The sequence below is a fragment of the Vigna unguiculata genome, chromosome 10 (assembly GCF_004118075.2).
Source record: "Vigna unguiculata cultivar IT97K-499-35 chromosome 10, ASM411807v1, whole genome shotgun sequence".
Classification (NCBI taxonomy): Eukaryota; Viridiplantae; Streptophyta; class Magnoliopsida; order Fabales; family Fabaceae; genus Vigna; species Vigna unguiculata.
In genome coordinates, this window is record NC_040288.1 from 2,748,129 (window position 1) to 2,766,260 (window position 18,132).

An 18,132-nucleotide genomic window follows, 5' to 3' on the forward strand; every position below is an offset into this window, starting at 1 on the left:
CTATTATATATCATTTAATTAAGTTACAAGTTAATGTTAACTTTTATTTTAATGATTTTTTGAATTTCCTTTTCACTTAGTATTTATGAAATATTGAAATAACGCATTTTTTTATTTAATTCATTTTTGAATGAAAGAAGTAAAAAAAAAAATGACATCTTTAGATAAAAATTCATGATAATGATATTTCGGGCCTACTAAATAGTAAAGCACTCACTTTATGTCTCCAGAAAAAAGAAAAGACCTCATTTTTTTACTATTAATATGTTTTTATTAAATTAATTATAAAATTTAAGAAAAAAGTCTCAATTTTTTTCTAATATACCTTTATTAAATTAATTATAAAATTATATTTAAGAAAAAATGTCTCAAAGAGATATTTTATTACTAATATAGTTTTGTTAAATTAATTATAAATTTATGTTTAAGAATAAAATTTAATTTAATTATTATTAGTGTATGTTACTTTGTATTGGTATTAAAAATTATAATTAATTAGTTAAAAAATTTATTTAGTAAATTATAATTTTGTTTATGAAACATAAAATTATTAGTTATTTTTATTCTCTTATAATTAATGTGAATTTTATTTCCTTCTTTTATATTTTTTTTTTGACCTTTCTTGTCTCTTCTTACTTTTTTTTATCTTCTAAGAGTCTTTCTTTTAAGGTTTTAGCATATTACATTTTTTGAATCTCATATTGCTCGTTTGTACCAATTTTTCAATCCTCATATCTAGTTAGTATATTTTTTCTTTTTATTTGTGTTGTTGTTTTTATTCCGTTCTGGATTTGTATTAGAATTAGAAATGTGTTTCTTTTGTTCGATTTTACTTTTTGTACTTTTTGATTTACGAGTTTTGAGAGTTTTTTTTTTGCATATATCTCGATGATGAAATGTAATTTTTCTACAAAACTATTGATTTGTGGATAATATATTATATGAAGCATAATTCATAGTTGGGTTTTCTGTAAAAAGAACATTGAAGTTTAAAAAAACAAAATACTTACTATTGAGTTGAGAAGAACAATAAATTCTTTAATTATTTTTATTTGTGATTAATTTTTAGTCCATTCTGGATTTGTATTACAATTATAAATGTGTTTCTTTTGTTTGGTTTTGTTTTTTTTTGTACTTTTTGCTTTACAAGTTTCGAGAGTTTTTTTGTATATATATTGATGATTAAGTATAATTTTTATAAAAAACTATTGATTTGTGGATAATAGATTAATTAGAACATAATTCATAGTTGAGTTTTCTGTAGAAAGACAATTAAAATTTAAGAAAAAAAAATACTTACTATTGAGTTGAGAAGAACAATAAATTCTGTAATTGTTTTTATTAATGATTAATTTTAGAATAAACTATGTAAGTTTGTGAAAAAGTTGAAACTTAATAAGAAGAACTGAGATTTGAGACTTCAAGATAATACAAATTTACTTATTTTTTAACCAGAACCATGTTTTATTGTTTTAACTTATTTATTTTATATACTTATCTTTAGTAGTGTTTAATATATTATAATTTTTTATTTCACATAAAAAATATAGATATGTAAACTAAAAAATTTGAATGAGGATATTCAAAAATCCAAAGGAAGACAAAAGTTGAGGTTTTAATTGTATCACAAAAAAGAGCTATGAATAAATTTATAGAAGTAGATAAAAAATGAATTAAAAAATACAGGTGGGTCAACAATCTCTAAAAACATTAAATGAATTACTCTTATTTTCTATTAAAAAAGAAATATTAAATGAAATTAATTATGACAATTTAATAAATAATTTTACATTAAAAAAATCTGAAAAAATAAATTTTGAATAAATAACTTTATTTTTTTAAATTTGTTTTAGGTCTCTCAAACTCTTGAGAATGGTCTATGATGATGTTTCTGATGATATTGAAGTATTGTATGCAATATATAGTTAATAAATTCTATGTGGAAAAAAAACACTTTGAAGGTAATTTCAAAAAGAAAAAGTCAAGCTAGTTATTATTTTAACTATTTATATTTGATAATTATGAAAAAGATATGAGTTACAAGTCAATACTATAAGAAAATATTTAAATACAATCAATTTTAAATAAAAAATAATTAATCACTATAATTTATAAATTAAAAATGATTAGTATTTAAAATAATTTTTATTATGAATAAAAATATATAATTAATTTATAAATTAGACTTTAAATTGGTCTATTGATTATTAAAATTATAACAATTAAATGAATTAGTGTTTAGATTGCTCAATAATTAATTAATGACTAATTTAAAGTTATTTTTATTCTTTAAAGAAAAGCATGTGTGATTTAATAATTATGACATTGTGCACTTAATATTTTTTTTTTTCCATATTTATTCATCACCGGTTACAATGAATGATGTATGTAAACCCCTTTATAAATTGACTTTCACAAATAAGAAGAAAAAAAAAGTGGTATTCAAGAATTTGTAAAAAATGCAAAGGTTAATGAGTGGTATATTGATTCTAGGTTTTGTTTCAGCCACATTGTGTCTGAGCAGCAATGCTGAAACCAAAGTCAAATATTTTAATGTGATGGATTATGGAGCTCATGCTGATGCCAAAACTGATGATTCAAATGTATATAAATGTTTTTTTTTTCTTTTTACTTTCTTTTCTCTTTCACTCTATATAATATTTTCTTCATTCTTGGTTTTGCTTTTGCTTACCCTTAAATAATCAAATATATAAGTCATATTTCTTTATAATGAATGCCTTATTTCAAAACTGAATTTTTTTAGATAAGTAGCTTTCACCATGATTAAAGTTTAATATCATCTTACAATACTAATTTTATTGTAATTATAAAATAATCTTTTAAAATGAATGCAAGATTTTATTTTATTTTTTATTTCTTACAATAATCTTTTGATTGTAATATTTTTGTGTGTCTAATCATTGGAGTGATCTTTAACCATTTGTGTTAATTGATTGTAGGCAATTTCAAATGCATGGAAAGATGTTTGTGGAGAGGAAGGGCCAGCAACTCTATTAATACCTTCAAACAAAATATTTTTGGTGAAAAGATTAAACCTAAATGGTCCATGCAAGGCTCCAAATGTTGGCATTAAGGTATTTAATAGGATGTTTAATAAAGTTAAATATTTTTTCTCTAAACTATTATAAAAAATTATGTGTTATCAAATTAAATTTTAAAGTATTTTGTCTCTATACTTTATAAAAATAATTTAAAAGATTCTCTTCATCATCAAACAAGTAAAAACTATATTATAGGTGATTATGAAATCCAGTAAATTTTTTGTAATAGTTGAGAAAAAAAACACATTTATTAAGAGAGAAACAATACTAATGAAATATAAATTCAACATTTACACCATTTTCTCCGCACTTCAAAGAATTGTATTTATGAGTATTATTTCTTATGTGATGTTCAACTTTATCGTTTTTACGCGATGTATCGCTAAAACTCGTACTTAGATTCTCAATAGAAACATTTACTCAAATTTATAGTAAAGTTTGATCATTTTCTTCTAATTTTGTTATGTTTTCCTGTAATTTTGTTGCAGTTTGAAGGGAAGATAGTTGCTCCATCTATGAATGAATGGGTTGGTGATTCATTCAGTTGGATTCAGGTATTTTATGTAAATGGTCTAACAATTGAGGCTGATGGAGGAATGATTGATGGTAGTGGTTCCACTTGGTGGGAGAAATGCAGAAGATGCAGAAGGCCAACGGTATTTTATCTCAAATTCTTTTTCTACATTTCGCTTTGTTTCTTATCCCATTCATCATTTACTTGTTACATCTTTAGCACAGAAAATGCATTCAAATTAAGATTTCTTCTTAATCTTAAAGCCTTGGTTGAATTTTTTCATATGAATGTGATGCAGTCCTTACGTTTCCATTCTTGTAATGGGCTTACTGTGAAATCTCTGAGTATGAGTAACAGTCCTGGAGCTCATATATCAGTAAATGGCTGCGATGGTGCATTATTCTCTCATATCAATATCAATTCTCCTCCGAAAAGCCCCAACACTGATGGCTTTGACATTGCAGTTTCAAAACATGTAGTAATTGAAGATTCCATTCTAGCAACAGGTAAATTAAGAAATATGAGTTCAGATTCTTTATTAATTTTATAATGTCTTTAAAATATACTGATTTTAGTATTTTAAAATCTTTTTAATATACTTTAAAATATTAAAATCAATGATATAAGTATATTTTAGGGGTGACAAAACAGACTAGACCTAACGGGACAACCCGTTAAAATAGATAGATTGGTTTGAAGATTTTAACCCGTCAATCCGTTTTGGTCTGTCTTGTGTAGATTGTCAACTTGACGGACCAAAGTATGGGCTAACCCATCCCAACCTATTGGCCTGTTTTAAAAAAATAAAAGTAATTATAAAGATTAATTCTTTATATTAATTTTTTTAAATATGTAAATATATCATAGTATGTAATTTAAATCATTAACACTTACAAATTAAGTTTTAATTATTAATTATAATTAAATAATTTAATATGTAAATTTAATAATTATTTTAATTTATCTAATTAAAAACATTAACTATTGAATTAAAAGTTTAAAAAATATTTATTTGATTAAATATGTCTTTAATAATAATTTATATGTATATATAAACAAATTTTAAAAATAAAAAGATTAAAATTTTTGAAAACAAATTAAAAAATTTAAAAAAAAATTTAAAAAAAAAGAAAAAAAAAGTAGACTGGCCAGCCTGGCTTGGTTGGTTAGTCCGTCCTATACGCGACGAGTTGTGATTATTGACTTTTATGTTTGACGAGTCAGCTCGGCGCAGCCCATTTTTACGGGCCATAGACAAATCGAGCCAAAATGGAGCAGCATCCTAGTATATTTTGAAGATATGGTAGAGGAACAACACCAATAAATCAACAAAGAACTCAAATAAAATAAAATAAAAAAAACACTTTACTTGCTCGGAGAGATATTTTAAGATGACAACATGAAAAAAGTATTTAAAATAATATGCATATATTATTGATATGGTTTTCATCTTATTCAATGCATTGTAATTTACCTTGTCTTTCAAAATAGGTGATGATTGTATTGCCATCAATGGTGGTTCTTCTTACATCAATGCAACTAGACTCTTTTGTAAAGGAGGCCACGGGATAAGGTTTGTATAAATTGCATCATGTAGTTTCTATAATTTTAAATTCTTCTTTATTCTGAAAATTGATGTAATAATAAAGTTAAATATCTGATTGAATTGTGCATGACATGTAATGAAACATGTATGAAATGAATCACTCAGCATTGGAAGCCTTGGTAGAAATAAATCCCATGAGACAGTTGAAGAGGTACATGTACAAAATTGCAGCTTCATTGACACCACAAATGGAGCAAGAATCAAGACATGGCCAGTGAGTAACTTATATGTACAATACATTAGATATTTTATCAACTTAAAAATTCCAACAAAGATAAAACAATTTTATAATATATAAATGAGGTGCAAATCTCACCTTACAAGCCGATTTTGTAGGATAGAGTTAGGCTTAAAACTCACTTCTAACATGCTATCAGAGCCAAGTTAGAATTTATCTAGCGAACTTTTTTTAGACATTCTATTCTATCTCATGGTGCCATTTTGATTATTATCATTCTCCAATTTTATACAGGGTGGATCAGGCTATGCAAGAAAAATCACGTATGAGAATATCATACTCCAAGATGTTAAGAATTCAATTATTATAGACCAATACTACGGCATTAAAACTCTAAGTGAAGTGGTATAAACTTGAATTTGCATTCATATTATTATGATATATGTGATTTCAACAATAGTTGAATTTTGATTTTGAAATATTTATGGTAACAGGAAGAAGATGCAGTGAGGGTGAGTGAAGTGATTTATAGAGGGTTCATTGGAACTTCTGCAAGTGAGAAAGCAATTAACTTGAACTGTAGCCCATCTGGTTGTTCCAACATTACATTGGAGCATATTTACATTGCCTCTTCAAAATCTATCAAACATGTCTATGCTTTTTGCAAGAATATTGTTAATGGGACAATTGGATCCACCGTTCCAAAAGTATCTTGTAAATAATTCAAATTCCCATGCTAATGTTGGTAGTGGTGGATTTAATGTAAGGGAAATTAAGCTTTGTTAGATTTCCCAATATTTATGGCATTTCTAAGATGGAACATGGAGATGTTTTGAATTTAGTGTATTTTCTCAACTTTCTTGCCTACTCATCTTTACTTTCAAAAATCCTAAAATGTGTTTCATCCTAGATTTCTTCCTTCTTTTTACTTATCTAATCAATGTAGGATATACTCGTCTAATATATATCACTAAACTCATTTAACTAGTTTATGAACAAACTTATCTAATGTATATTGCAAGATTTTTCTAATCAGTAAATAGATAGATTCGTCTAATGTGTATTAATAAACTCGTCTAATATGTATATGAAAAAATTTATCTAATATATATTGTTAGACTCCTCTACTCAATATATAAATGACTTGTCTATTGCTAGACTGATCTAATTAATGCATCAACAACTTGTCTAATAAAAAAATTTCTAAACTTATTGTATGAAATTACTCGACTAATGTTTTTTTCAGACTCATCTAAAATTTATCTATAATATCGTATAACGTGTATCACTTATAAAAACTCAATATTAATTTTATCAAGATAACACGTGGCAATCAACCCCTAGAGTCTAACATCAATGTCGTTCCTAATTTGAACAACAGAAGGATTCCCCTTGATTTCTCATCATAGAAGGTAATATAACCGACGATAAAGTTTTAGAATAAAAGGTCCCATCTATATATTATCATTTTTTATACTTCCTCGTAGAAATGTAATTGTTTATCTAATTGGAAAATTTGAAACACTTCTTAAAATATTTATATATATATATATATATATATATATATATATATATATATATATATATATATATATATATATATATATATATATATATATATATATATATATATATATATATATATATATCTTGAAGTTACTCTCTATTATTATAATGATGAGATTGGTGCACCGTGATTTGGATTGTCACAATTTTGATTGCAATAAAAAATGATATTCTTATTATTAGTATTTTAGTATTTAAACTTCATATCCAGGAAAAAAATCATAACCTTTATTTTATATTTTGTTTTCTTTTGAATGTATCCAATTTTAATTATTTATCTTTCCGCTAAGCACATACACAGTTATTAAGTATCAAATTATAATAAAAATTAAAAAAAAATTATGGATGAAAACCAAAAATAGTATATGTATATCAATTAAAATGAAACTCTCTAATTTTATAGAAAATAAAATCATATTTAATGTTTGGTATTAATTCAACAAATAATAATAGCTATTAAAAATATTATTTATATTTATTAAATATAATACATGGTTAAAATTAACGATAATACTTATTAAATACAATACGTAGTAAATATTAATGACAATAATTATTAATTATAATTACTAATATACATTAAAACGTAATAATATTAATTATATTTATTAAATATAATATATTGTGAAAATTAACGATAATATTTTATTAAATACAATACGATGTAAAAATTAATGACAATAATTATTAATTATATTTACTAATATACATTAAAACGTAATATACATGGATAAAATTAGTAATATATATTAAATGTAGTATTTTTTTCATCACAATTATTAAGCCCAATATCAAATGCAATTATCAACTGGTCCTGTGGTCCGGTTGCTACCGTCTAAAATGTTTTCATCTTTGCAAAAAAAAAAATATCTCTGTATTGACTAAATATGTAAATATTTATCCTGTTTTTGTCTCCATCCCCTTAATCGTCCATAATATTCATTCTCTTTTAAATTATTAAAATATTTATAGTCTATTAAGTAACTTCTTTTATATATATATATATATATATATATATATATATATATATATATATATATATATATATTCTACTTCTTCATTTGTTATGAAATTCATTTTCATCTTCGAGATATTTTTTGTCTTATATCACAATCTTTATGCAATTATGCTCAAATGATGTATGTCGATTAAATTTTTTTATGTTTCACATTTAAATATTTCTACTACTTTTTAATATTTTTATTTATTATATATGTTCTTTTAAGATTATAATGTTTAGCACTCTCAATTTAAGTGTTCAATAACATAAACATTTCATTTACTAGATTGTATACAAAAAATCTTGTTTATTCTATTATTACTAATTTTTGTTTCATTTGAAAAGAGTTTTGTTAGTTCTCTAAGGTGTCTTTCATCTTATTATCTTATCATACCGTTAATTATACACTTATTTTCCTTTGTGTGCGATTTCATTTCATGGTCTCTTAAATTGTTTCTAAGACACACATTTGATCATTTTTTAATATTTTCTTATGTTTATTTTTATCATGTATAATACTATTTTGATATTTTGTTTGTAATTATTTTTATTTACTAACTCATTATCATACATGTAATTATCAATATAATTGCATAAATAAATTTTATTTGCTATAATATATAACTTAATGTAATTGTCATATTTTTTTTATTACCATCCAACATATATTAAAGTTCATAAGATAAAATATCTATGTCAAAATTCTATTATTATTAGTTTAATCTTTCTTTCCTTTGTGTGATCGATCAAGTGGTGTATCATAATTTTTAATAGTGTATAAAATAAGAGAATTCATTACAATGAAAAGAATTAAAGTAAACAAACATTTAATTTTTGTCATTTGAATATTTGTTTTTCTTTTATATTTTCTTAAAAAAATATTTTTAAATTTTATCAACTAGGTTTCATTAGTATCGGTTCAATTTAATAAATGTTTTGGTTTTTATGAAATTTTAGTTAACATTCTAATTTGAAATGTATATAATTAAAATATATACAATTATAATTTCTTTCTAAATACTTAATATTAAAAAACAAACATCTTTTCAATATTGTATATGTAATAATATTATGTTTATGTTATCATAATTTTGTATTATTTTATAAAAATTAATTAATTAATATTGAAACAGTAGAAAAAACGAATACAGGATACAAGTATGAATATATACATGTTATTAATATTAAACGGAGATAAACATGAGACACAAATTTAATACTCCGTTAAGTTTGGAAAAAAAAGATAAAAGATAAAATAATTTCTCATGTTAAATCTTAACATCATCTTCCATCTATTCTTCCTTTACATCCCAAATTAATGAGTTATAAATCGACATTACTTATTATCGCATATGAATATAATATCATATTTTGTGATATGTGTTCCCAAGTATTACAATTCTATTTTCTCTTTATCATTAAGTGAATTCTAATTTCTCTTTCTATTTTCTCTTTATCATTGTAAGTGAATTCTAATTTCTCTTTATCACTGTCGGTGAATAGACATGTGTATGCTTATTCACTTTTTTATATTCACTTTTTTTTATAGTAATATAAAATTATAATTATGAAAATAAATATAAATAATATTTGCAATTTAATCATAAATAATTTTTATTTATTTTATAAATTATTTTATTTATTTAATTTAAAAAGTACATAAATGTAGTGAGAATGGTTGAATAAAAAGAAACGGTTAAACTTAAAAAAACAGTCACTTGATCAATAAAGTTGAAATTAAATGTATACTCGAAGATAAAATTAGACAAAAAAAAGAGAGTGGACACGTTATATTTATATAATAGTACAGACAGAAGTATAGGTTAAATATATTTATCTTTTTAGTTAAATATATTGATCTTTTTGGAGTATACATTTGTCTTTTTCAAGTTTACCCTTTAATAAGTAACGGTTTAAATTTTTTACCTGTGACTATTTTATTTAAATTTAATTGTATTTTTCTTTAAATTCAACCATTTTTTTAATTTAACATTTTTTTGAATTAAAATAATTATTTATAATAAAATATTAACTATAAAATTAAAAAATTCTACAATAAAATTATAAAAACATATTTAAATTAACTTTTATAGTTTTAGTTTTATTATATTTTGTTATCATTAAAAAAAATAACACACATACGTTAGCACATATGTTTTTATCAGGATAGATAATAAAAAAAAATGTTTTTTTTTGTATATTATTTAAATAAGTTAAAATTTAATGTTCACTTTTATTTTACTAATTTTTGAAATTTTTTTCACTTACCAATAATTAAATGTTGAAATAACGCATTCTCTTTTATTTAATTAATTATTCTTTCAATGAAAAAAAGTAAGAAAAATATTTGTTTAGAAAAAAATATAATTAATAAATTATGCGTGAAAAAGAAAAATAACATTCGAGGGGTCAAACTAGTATTATCTTAACTATTTTTATATATGGATGACCATGAAAAGATATAAATCACTCAGACATAATTTTAGTAGAAGATAGATATTACAAGAAATTTTTTAATCACAACCAAATTTTAAAAAATAAAAAATAATTAATTATAATAACTAATTTAGAAATTAATTGAGAAATTAAAAATTATTAATATCTAAAATAATTTCTATTGAAAATAAAAAGTTATAATTGGTTTGCTTTTAAATTAATTTCTAACATTAATGTATTAAAATTTTGACTATTAAAAATAGTTTATGTCTAAATTATCAATAATTAATTAATTGATGACTAATCTAAATTTGTTTTTACTCCTTAAAGAAAAGCATGTGCAATTTAATTTGTGCACTTAATTTAATGAAGAGACATGGCCAGTAGTGAGTAACTTATATACAATATATTATATAGTCAAGTCAACCTAAGTTCTAATCAAACTAACTCGAGTCAAGACCACATTCAATAATGTTAGGCTTAAGGTTAAGTCTAAGTCGAGGTCGGATCTAGCTAGGATCGAAACAAACTAAGTTAGATTTTGTCAACCCAAGTTGGACTAAGTCATCATGCCTACATTAAGTCCAGACCATGTCAAACTGAGTTGGACAAATCTAACATCAGATTGAGACAAGTCCACCTAGCCTAGGTCAACGTAACTTGGGGCTAAGCAATATTCAATTGAGTTGGACTAAAGCCAAGTCTAGTTAGGTTTGATCCAAGTTGGGTTGAGTTTGGTTAGATGAAAGTCGATTTGAGCTTAGGTTGGACCAAGATTGGGCTAAATTGGGTCAAGTCACATTAGGCCTCTGTTGGATCAAGACATTAAGCCCACACCGAGTTGGTTCCATGTCAATTTGAGTTGGGTTGATTCCATGTCAAGTCGAGCTATGTTGGGCTCCAGGTTGGATCAAGCCTGATCGGCAATTAGGTTAGGTAGGGCTCAAATCTAATTGTTTTTGGTTGGGTCTAATTTGGACAAACTCAAGTGAGTTAGATCGAAATCCACATCTTATTTAATCTAATTAACAAAGTGAATTTAATATAGATTTATTCCAACTTAAATGCAAATATCCATTATCAATTGGATAAGTTTATCCTTATCTATTAGCCATCTAAAGAACATATTTAAGAGATTTAACCATACAAACCATATACATCCAACTTAATTAGAACATAGTGATTGTTAAAAATGTTGAACTCCATAATGCAAGTTCACTTGATAGACCCTTAGAAGATTTATTGCATGACTTGTACATAGAGTTCTAACAAACCTTAATTTCCCTTACATTAAATCAGCACCACCAAGGTTGGCGTAGGAATTCATTTTATACACAAGAAACTTTTGGAACGGTGTTTTCAATCGTTCCATTAACAATGTTCTTGCAAAAAGCATAGCCTGATCCACCCTGTATAAAATTGGAGAACATAAAGATAATAATTATGATATCATGAGATATTGATCATGATGAGCATCTATTGGTTGATACAGGAAAGAAATTACTATTAGTATTAGATCAAAAGCGACTTGAGATTTTTATGTTTAATCCATTTTTTCATATTTTTGTGGTAGGGTCTAGTATTGTAACATCCTTTTTTTTTAAATAAACTGTATTATTTATTTTAAATAAAACACTTAGAAAATCTTCTATGTTTACTAATGTTTTGTATTTTATTATGATGTAGTTTAAACATTAAAAATATATTTTATCATGATGTAATTTTTACTTATTAAAAATAACAATAAGAACAAAATAAAACAAATATAATATATATATATATATATATATAGAAAAGAAAAAGAAAAAAAAAAGAGAAAAGAAGAAGAAAGGATAAGAAGATAGGAAGAAAAGATAAAAAGAAAAAAATAAGAAAAAAAAGAAAAAAGAAAAAAGAGAGAGGATAAGATGAAGAGATAAACATTATCCCTTCATTAATTAAAGTAATGATGATTTCAAAAGGATAAGCACATGTGTGGCTTATAAATACATGTATTTGGAGATGAAATCAAGTAAGGAATGAGAAGTTACGTGAGAGAGAGAAAAAAGAAAGAAGAGAGAGAAAGAAAAAGAGAAAAATAAGGAAAAAAAGTTTAGAGCAAAGATTCAAAGAGATCCTAGTCTTTTACAAATATTATTAGTGTGCTCTTCAATCAATAAGGTAAGGGGGAGTGGGGTTGAGCTCTTTTTATATTAATCTTGATAAACTCATGGGTTTTATATTAATCTTTTTTTGACTCATATATTATTCTATTTACTTTCATTTAACTTATTTTCATTTATTATTCTCTTATATTTATTTTATTTCATCTCCAATTATACACTGATCACGTTTATTTATTTATTTTATTTAATCTTCAAATATGTATTGATCCTATTTATTTATTTTATTTTATTTAATTTATCTCCAGTTACGCACTGGTCCTATTTATTTATTTTATTTTGTTTACCTCCAGTTACGCACTGGTCCTATTTATTTATTTTATTTTGTTTACCTCCAGTTACGCACTGGTCCTATTTATTTATTTTATTTTATTTACCTTCAATTACGCAATGGTCCTATTTATTTATTTTATTTTATTTATCTCCAGTTACGCACTGGTCCTGTTTATTTATTTTATTTTATTTTACTTATCTCCAGTTACGCACTGGTCCTGTTTATTTAGTTTATTTTATTTATCTTCAGTTACGCACTGATCCTATTTATTTATTTTATTTAATTTAATTTATCTCCAGTTATGCACTGGTCCTGTTTATTTATTTTATTTAATCTCCAATTACGTACTGCTCCTGTTTAATTTATATTTTTATTTATTTATAACATTCTTACCCTTATCTAATTATTTATTTAAAGTTCTTGCTTTGATTCTTATTTTATCATTATTTTTACAATTAAAAAAAAATGTGAAGTGAAAGTAAATATTATTTTATTCAGTGAGCTTGAATATAAGAAAATTACATGCACATTTTATTTTATTTTATGTTCTTTGTGTATAGTTTATACAATGACATTATTTGATAGTCATCACATTTTATGACCTTTGAAAATATCCAAGAGTATGTCAGTTGAATAAGAGTTAAGTTTGGTTTCAATAAGTTGAGATTAAACCAGTGTCAAAGTGTTTGTATTTGGGAAGTCACAGTTTAGTACACTGCGGGATGAAAGGCAGGACCATGGTGGGGTCTAAGAAAGTTTTACCAAGTAGGTGAATATCTGGATAGTTCAGAATAGCGCCCTGGACTAGGATATTCATAGGCCAAACTTGGGACTATCCAATACCTGCTCGGCATCGCCAAGGTTAGGTAGTGAGTATATATCTCTTTTGTGAGCCGATGAATGACTAATATTCTCGAGAAAGAAATAATTATGATTGTACCAATATTTTATGAGAAATATTCAACTACCTAATCACTTCCCAAAGTAACTTTTGATGTTCAGATTGGATCATCAGAAGTGAAATATGGATCCATATGTCTGGTAAATCAAGATCAAGTTTTGTGGTTGTAGGTCCAAATCTAGGCCCCCGGTGTCTGCATTGTTTGTTGAGTTTATTAAGATTGATATTTAAGGCTTATAAAGACCTCACTCCTTTCATAATTTCTTTCATATGTACCTGTTGCATGAGCAGAAGAGGAACCTGCTCAGTGAGAGTTGTTCGGGATATTATTGATGGATCTTCTGAAGATTGACTCATGGATAATTTCTATTAATATGTTTAGGAGATATTAAAAATATAGATAATCTTCTATTCTAATGTAGAACTCTTAATATTTTACAAATATATATATTTTTTTAATATTTCATGAACAATTATAAAGATGCAAACTACATATATGAATATGAAGTTATGTTATTATTAATGTTCTTTCAAGGATAATCTCTAAAAAAAAATTGATTCCATATCTTTTTATCAAATAATAATTATTTAGTATAGTAGTCGGGGTGTCACAAGTATTGCTTTGTATGTATGGGTATGCAATGTTTTTAACCTTTGTGTTATTTGAGAATGTTAGGTTTATACATAGTAGGCTTAGTATAGGAGGGAAAATTATAAAACTTTAATTTTTGTTTTCTTCTATTTGTATTATGTATATGGGTTGAAGTAACCTAATTATCTCATTAAATTAATTTATTTTTGCCGATAAAAGAAAAAGAAGAAGATCTTACATTGATTAGAAATAAGATGGATTTACAATATATAAGTGAGTATATATCTCATTTTATTGTATACAAAATCTATCCTAAAGAAATTTGTTATTTGGAATCCGTTATCTGACTATTCATTAGTTTCATGCAAGAAATATACATGTCTAGACACAAAGGTATGTGTTGAAGTTGATTTTGTAAGGTTTACTTAAGTTAAAAGTCTATTTTTTTAGATAAAAGGATAAAATATGTAATGAAAGTTAACAATATGAAGCATTATGTATAAGTTACTCACTGGCCATGTCTTGATTCTTGCTCCATTTGTAGTTCCAATGAAGCTGCAATTTTGTACATGTACCTCTTCAACTGTCTCATAGGATTTGTTTATACCAAGGCTTCCAATGCTGAGTGATTCATACATGTTTCATTACATGTCATGCACAGTTCCATCAAATATTTAACTTATATTATCACAACAAACTTCAGAATAAAGAACAATTTAACATTACATAAACTATATGATACAAATTTATACAAACCTTATCCCATGGCCTCCTTGGCAAAAAATTCTAGTTGCATTGATGTATGAACTGCCACCTTTAATGGCAATACAATCATCACCTGATTACAAAGGCAAGGTAGATTAACGTTCCACACAGTATTTAGTTTAAATGCTCACACTCTATTTTATTAGTGCTTCATGATAATTTGAGATGTCAAAGTTATTATTTTTATCGACAAAGAATTAAGAGTTAATTTAAATTGATAATAAAATATTTGAAGGGTACTCTAATCCATTTACAAAAAGATGAGAGAAATACAGTGTATCTTAAAAACCTGTCAAATCCTAAATCCTAAATCCTAAATCCTAGACCTTTAAATCAAAGTTTATAGTAATATTTAATACGACCTTATTTGAATACAATGAAAACTTGGTTTACCATCTCAAAATAAGTATATTTTAGGTCATTTTTATATGTTATCATCTTAAGAATACCTTACAATGCAAGTAAAGTGTTTAAAAGTGTGTTCTTCTTAGTTCACCTGTTGCCAGAGTAGAATCTTCAATTGCTATATTTTTAGAGGAAAATATATCAATGCCATCCGTGTTAGGACTTTTCCGAGGAGAATTGATATTGATTTGAGTGAATAATGCACCATTGCTGCCATATACAGATATGTGAAATCCAGGACTGTTCCTCATTCTCAGAGATTTCACAGTAAGACCATTACAAGATTGGAAAAGTAAAGACTGCATCATATTCATATGAAAATCTTCAGTCACAAGGTTTGAGATTTAGAGAAGAATTATAATCTGATTGCATTTACTCTACTAAAGAAATAATAAGTAGATGATGATTGTGAGAAGAAACAAAAGTATTGAATATATCATACTATTGGTCGTGTACAATTTCTGCATTTCTCCCACCAAGTAGAACCATTGCCATCAATGATTCCTCCATCAGCATCAATTGTTAGACCATTTACGTGTAATATCTGAATCCAACTGAACGAATCACCAACCCATTCATTCATTGATGGAGCAACTATCTTCCCTTCAAACTGCATCAAAATTAGAAGATGTTGAAAGTCTTACATCAATTAAAAATAAGACAATTTCATAATATATAAATATCTCACCTTACAAATTAGTTTTGTAAAATTGAATTAAATTTAAAACTGACTTCTAACAAAAATATCAAACTTGACTATAATATTAAAAATTTAAGTGAGTTTAAGTGGTATTGTACATAGTTGGGTTCATAACCCATAGGTTTTGTGTCTCCTAATTAATATATTTTTAGTCCCCAAACTAATATAAAATCAGAGTTTTATGTTGAGAAAAATGTTTTATATTTTTTCATAAAGTATAAAGACGAAATAAATTACAATTTAATTCGAAACATAATTTTTATGATAATTTTAAGAAAAAAAAAACATATTTAAACCTATTAAACCCCATTAAATATCCTATTAAATACCTTAATGCCAACATTTGGAGCCTTGCATGGACCACTTAGGTTTAATCTTTTCACCAAAAATATTTTGCTTGAAGGTATCAATAGAGTTGCTGGCCCTTCCTCTCCACACACACCTTGCCATGCTTTTGAAATTGCCTACAATCAATTAGCACAAAAACATTGCAATCCATATATTTCATAAAGTTTATTAGAATCAACTTAATATTTTAAGATGATATTAAAGTTTAATGAAGGTGAAGCAAAAGAAAAACTAAGAATGAAGAAAGTAACACATTTATATACATTTGAATCATCAGTTTGGCCATCAGCATGAGCTCCATAATCCATCACATTAAAATATTTGACTTTGGTTTCAGCATTGCTGCTCAGACACAATGTGGCTGAAACAAAACCTAGAATCAATATACCACTCATTAACCTTTGCATTTTTTACAAATTCTTCAATAACACTTTTTTCTTCTTATTTGTGAAAGTGAATTTATAAAGGGATTCACATAGATCATTCATTGTAACCGGTGATGAATAAATATGGAAAAAAAAAATATATTAAGTGCACAATGTCATAATTATTAAATTACACATGCTTTTCTTTAAAGAATAAAAATAACTTTAAATTAATCATTAATTAATTAATTATTGACCAATCTAAACACTAATTCATATAATTACTATAACTTTAATAATCAATAGACCAATTTAAAGTCTAATTTATAAATTAGTTATATATTTTTATTCATAATAAAAATTATTTTAAATACTAATCATTTTTAATTTATAAATTAATATTTAAATTATAATGACTAATTATTTTTTATTTAAAAGTGATTGTATTTAAATATTTTCTTATAGTATTGACTTGTAACTCGTATCTTTTTCATGATCATCAAATAACAATAGTTAAAATAATAACTAGCTTGACCCTTTTTGAAATTACCTTCAAAGTGTTATTTTTTCCACACAGAATTTATTAACTATATAATATATACAATACCGCAATATCATCAAAGACCGTTTTTAAGAGTTAGGAAGAACTAAAATAAACTTAAAAAAATAAGGTCATTTATTTAAAATTTATTTTTTGAAAATTTTTTATGTAAAATTTTTTATTAAATTATCATAATTAATTTCGTTTAATATTTTTTTTAATAGATAATAAGGATAATCCATTTAATCTTTCTAGAGACATTGCTGACATACTTGTATTTTTTAATTTATTTTTTTATCTACTTTTATAATTTTATTCATGACTCCTTTTTGTGATGCAATTAAAACCTCAATTTTTCTCTTCTTTTGGATTTTTGAATATCCTGATTCAAATTTTATAGTTTACATATCTATATATTTTTATATGAAATAAAAAATTATCATATATAAAACACTACTAAAGATAAGTATATAAAATTAATAAGTTAAAACAATAAAACATGGTTCTGATTATCAAATAAGTAAACTTATAGTATCTTGAAGTCTCAAGTCTCGGTTGTCCTTCACAAGTCTCAACTTTTTCACAAATCTACATAGTTTATTTTAAAATTAATCATTAATAAAATTAATTACAAAATTTATTGTTCTTCTCAACTCAATAGTAAGTAATTTTTTTCCTTAAAATTGAATTGTCTTTCTACATAAAACTTAACTATGA

At 24.6% G+C, this 18,132-nt stretch overlaps 2 protein-coding genes across 2 annotated transcripts; one reads left to right on the forward strand and one right to left on the reverse strand.

Moving 5' to 3' along the window:
- Positions 1-3,879: 3,879 nt before the first annotated feature.
- LOC114165848 (probable polygalacturonase At3g15720) lies at positions 3,880-6,157 on the forward strand. Its single transcript, XM_028050455.1, has 5 exons — positions 3,880-4,082; positions 5,068-5,149; positions 5,288-5,396; positions 5,655-5,765; positions 5,855-6,157. Exons 1-5 carry the CDS (start codon positions 3,923-3,925, stop codon positions 6,080-6,082), a joined length of 690 nt encoding a protein of 229 aa, XP_027906256.1. The 5' UTR covers positions 3,880-3,922; the 3' UTR covers positions 6,083-6,157.
- A 5,326-nt stretch (positions 6,158-11,483) lies between these two features.
- Positions 11,484-16,934, reverse strand: LOC114167626 (probable polygalacturonase At3g15720). The gene is made up of 7 exons (XM_028052736.1): positions 16,773-16,934; positions 16,491-16,625; positions 15,904-16,071; positions 15,553-15,760; positions 15,048-15,129; positions 14,804-14,912; positions 11,484-11,771 (listed from the first exon to the last, which is right to left on the reverse strand). The coding sequence occupies exons 1-7, from the start codon at positions 16,914-16,916 to the stop codon at positions 11,691-11,693; spliced, it is 927 nt and encodes a 308-aa protein (XP_027908537.1). The 5' UTR covers positions 16,917-16,934; the 3' UTR covers positions 11,484-11,690.
- Positions 16,935-18,132: the final 1,198 nt, after the last annotated feature.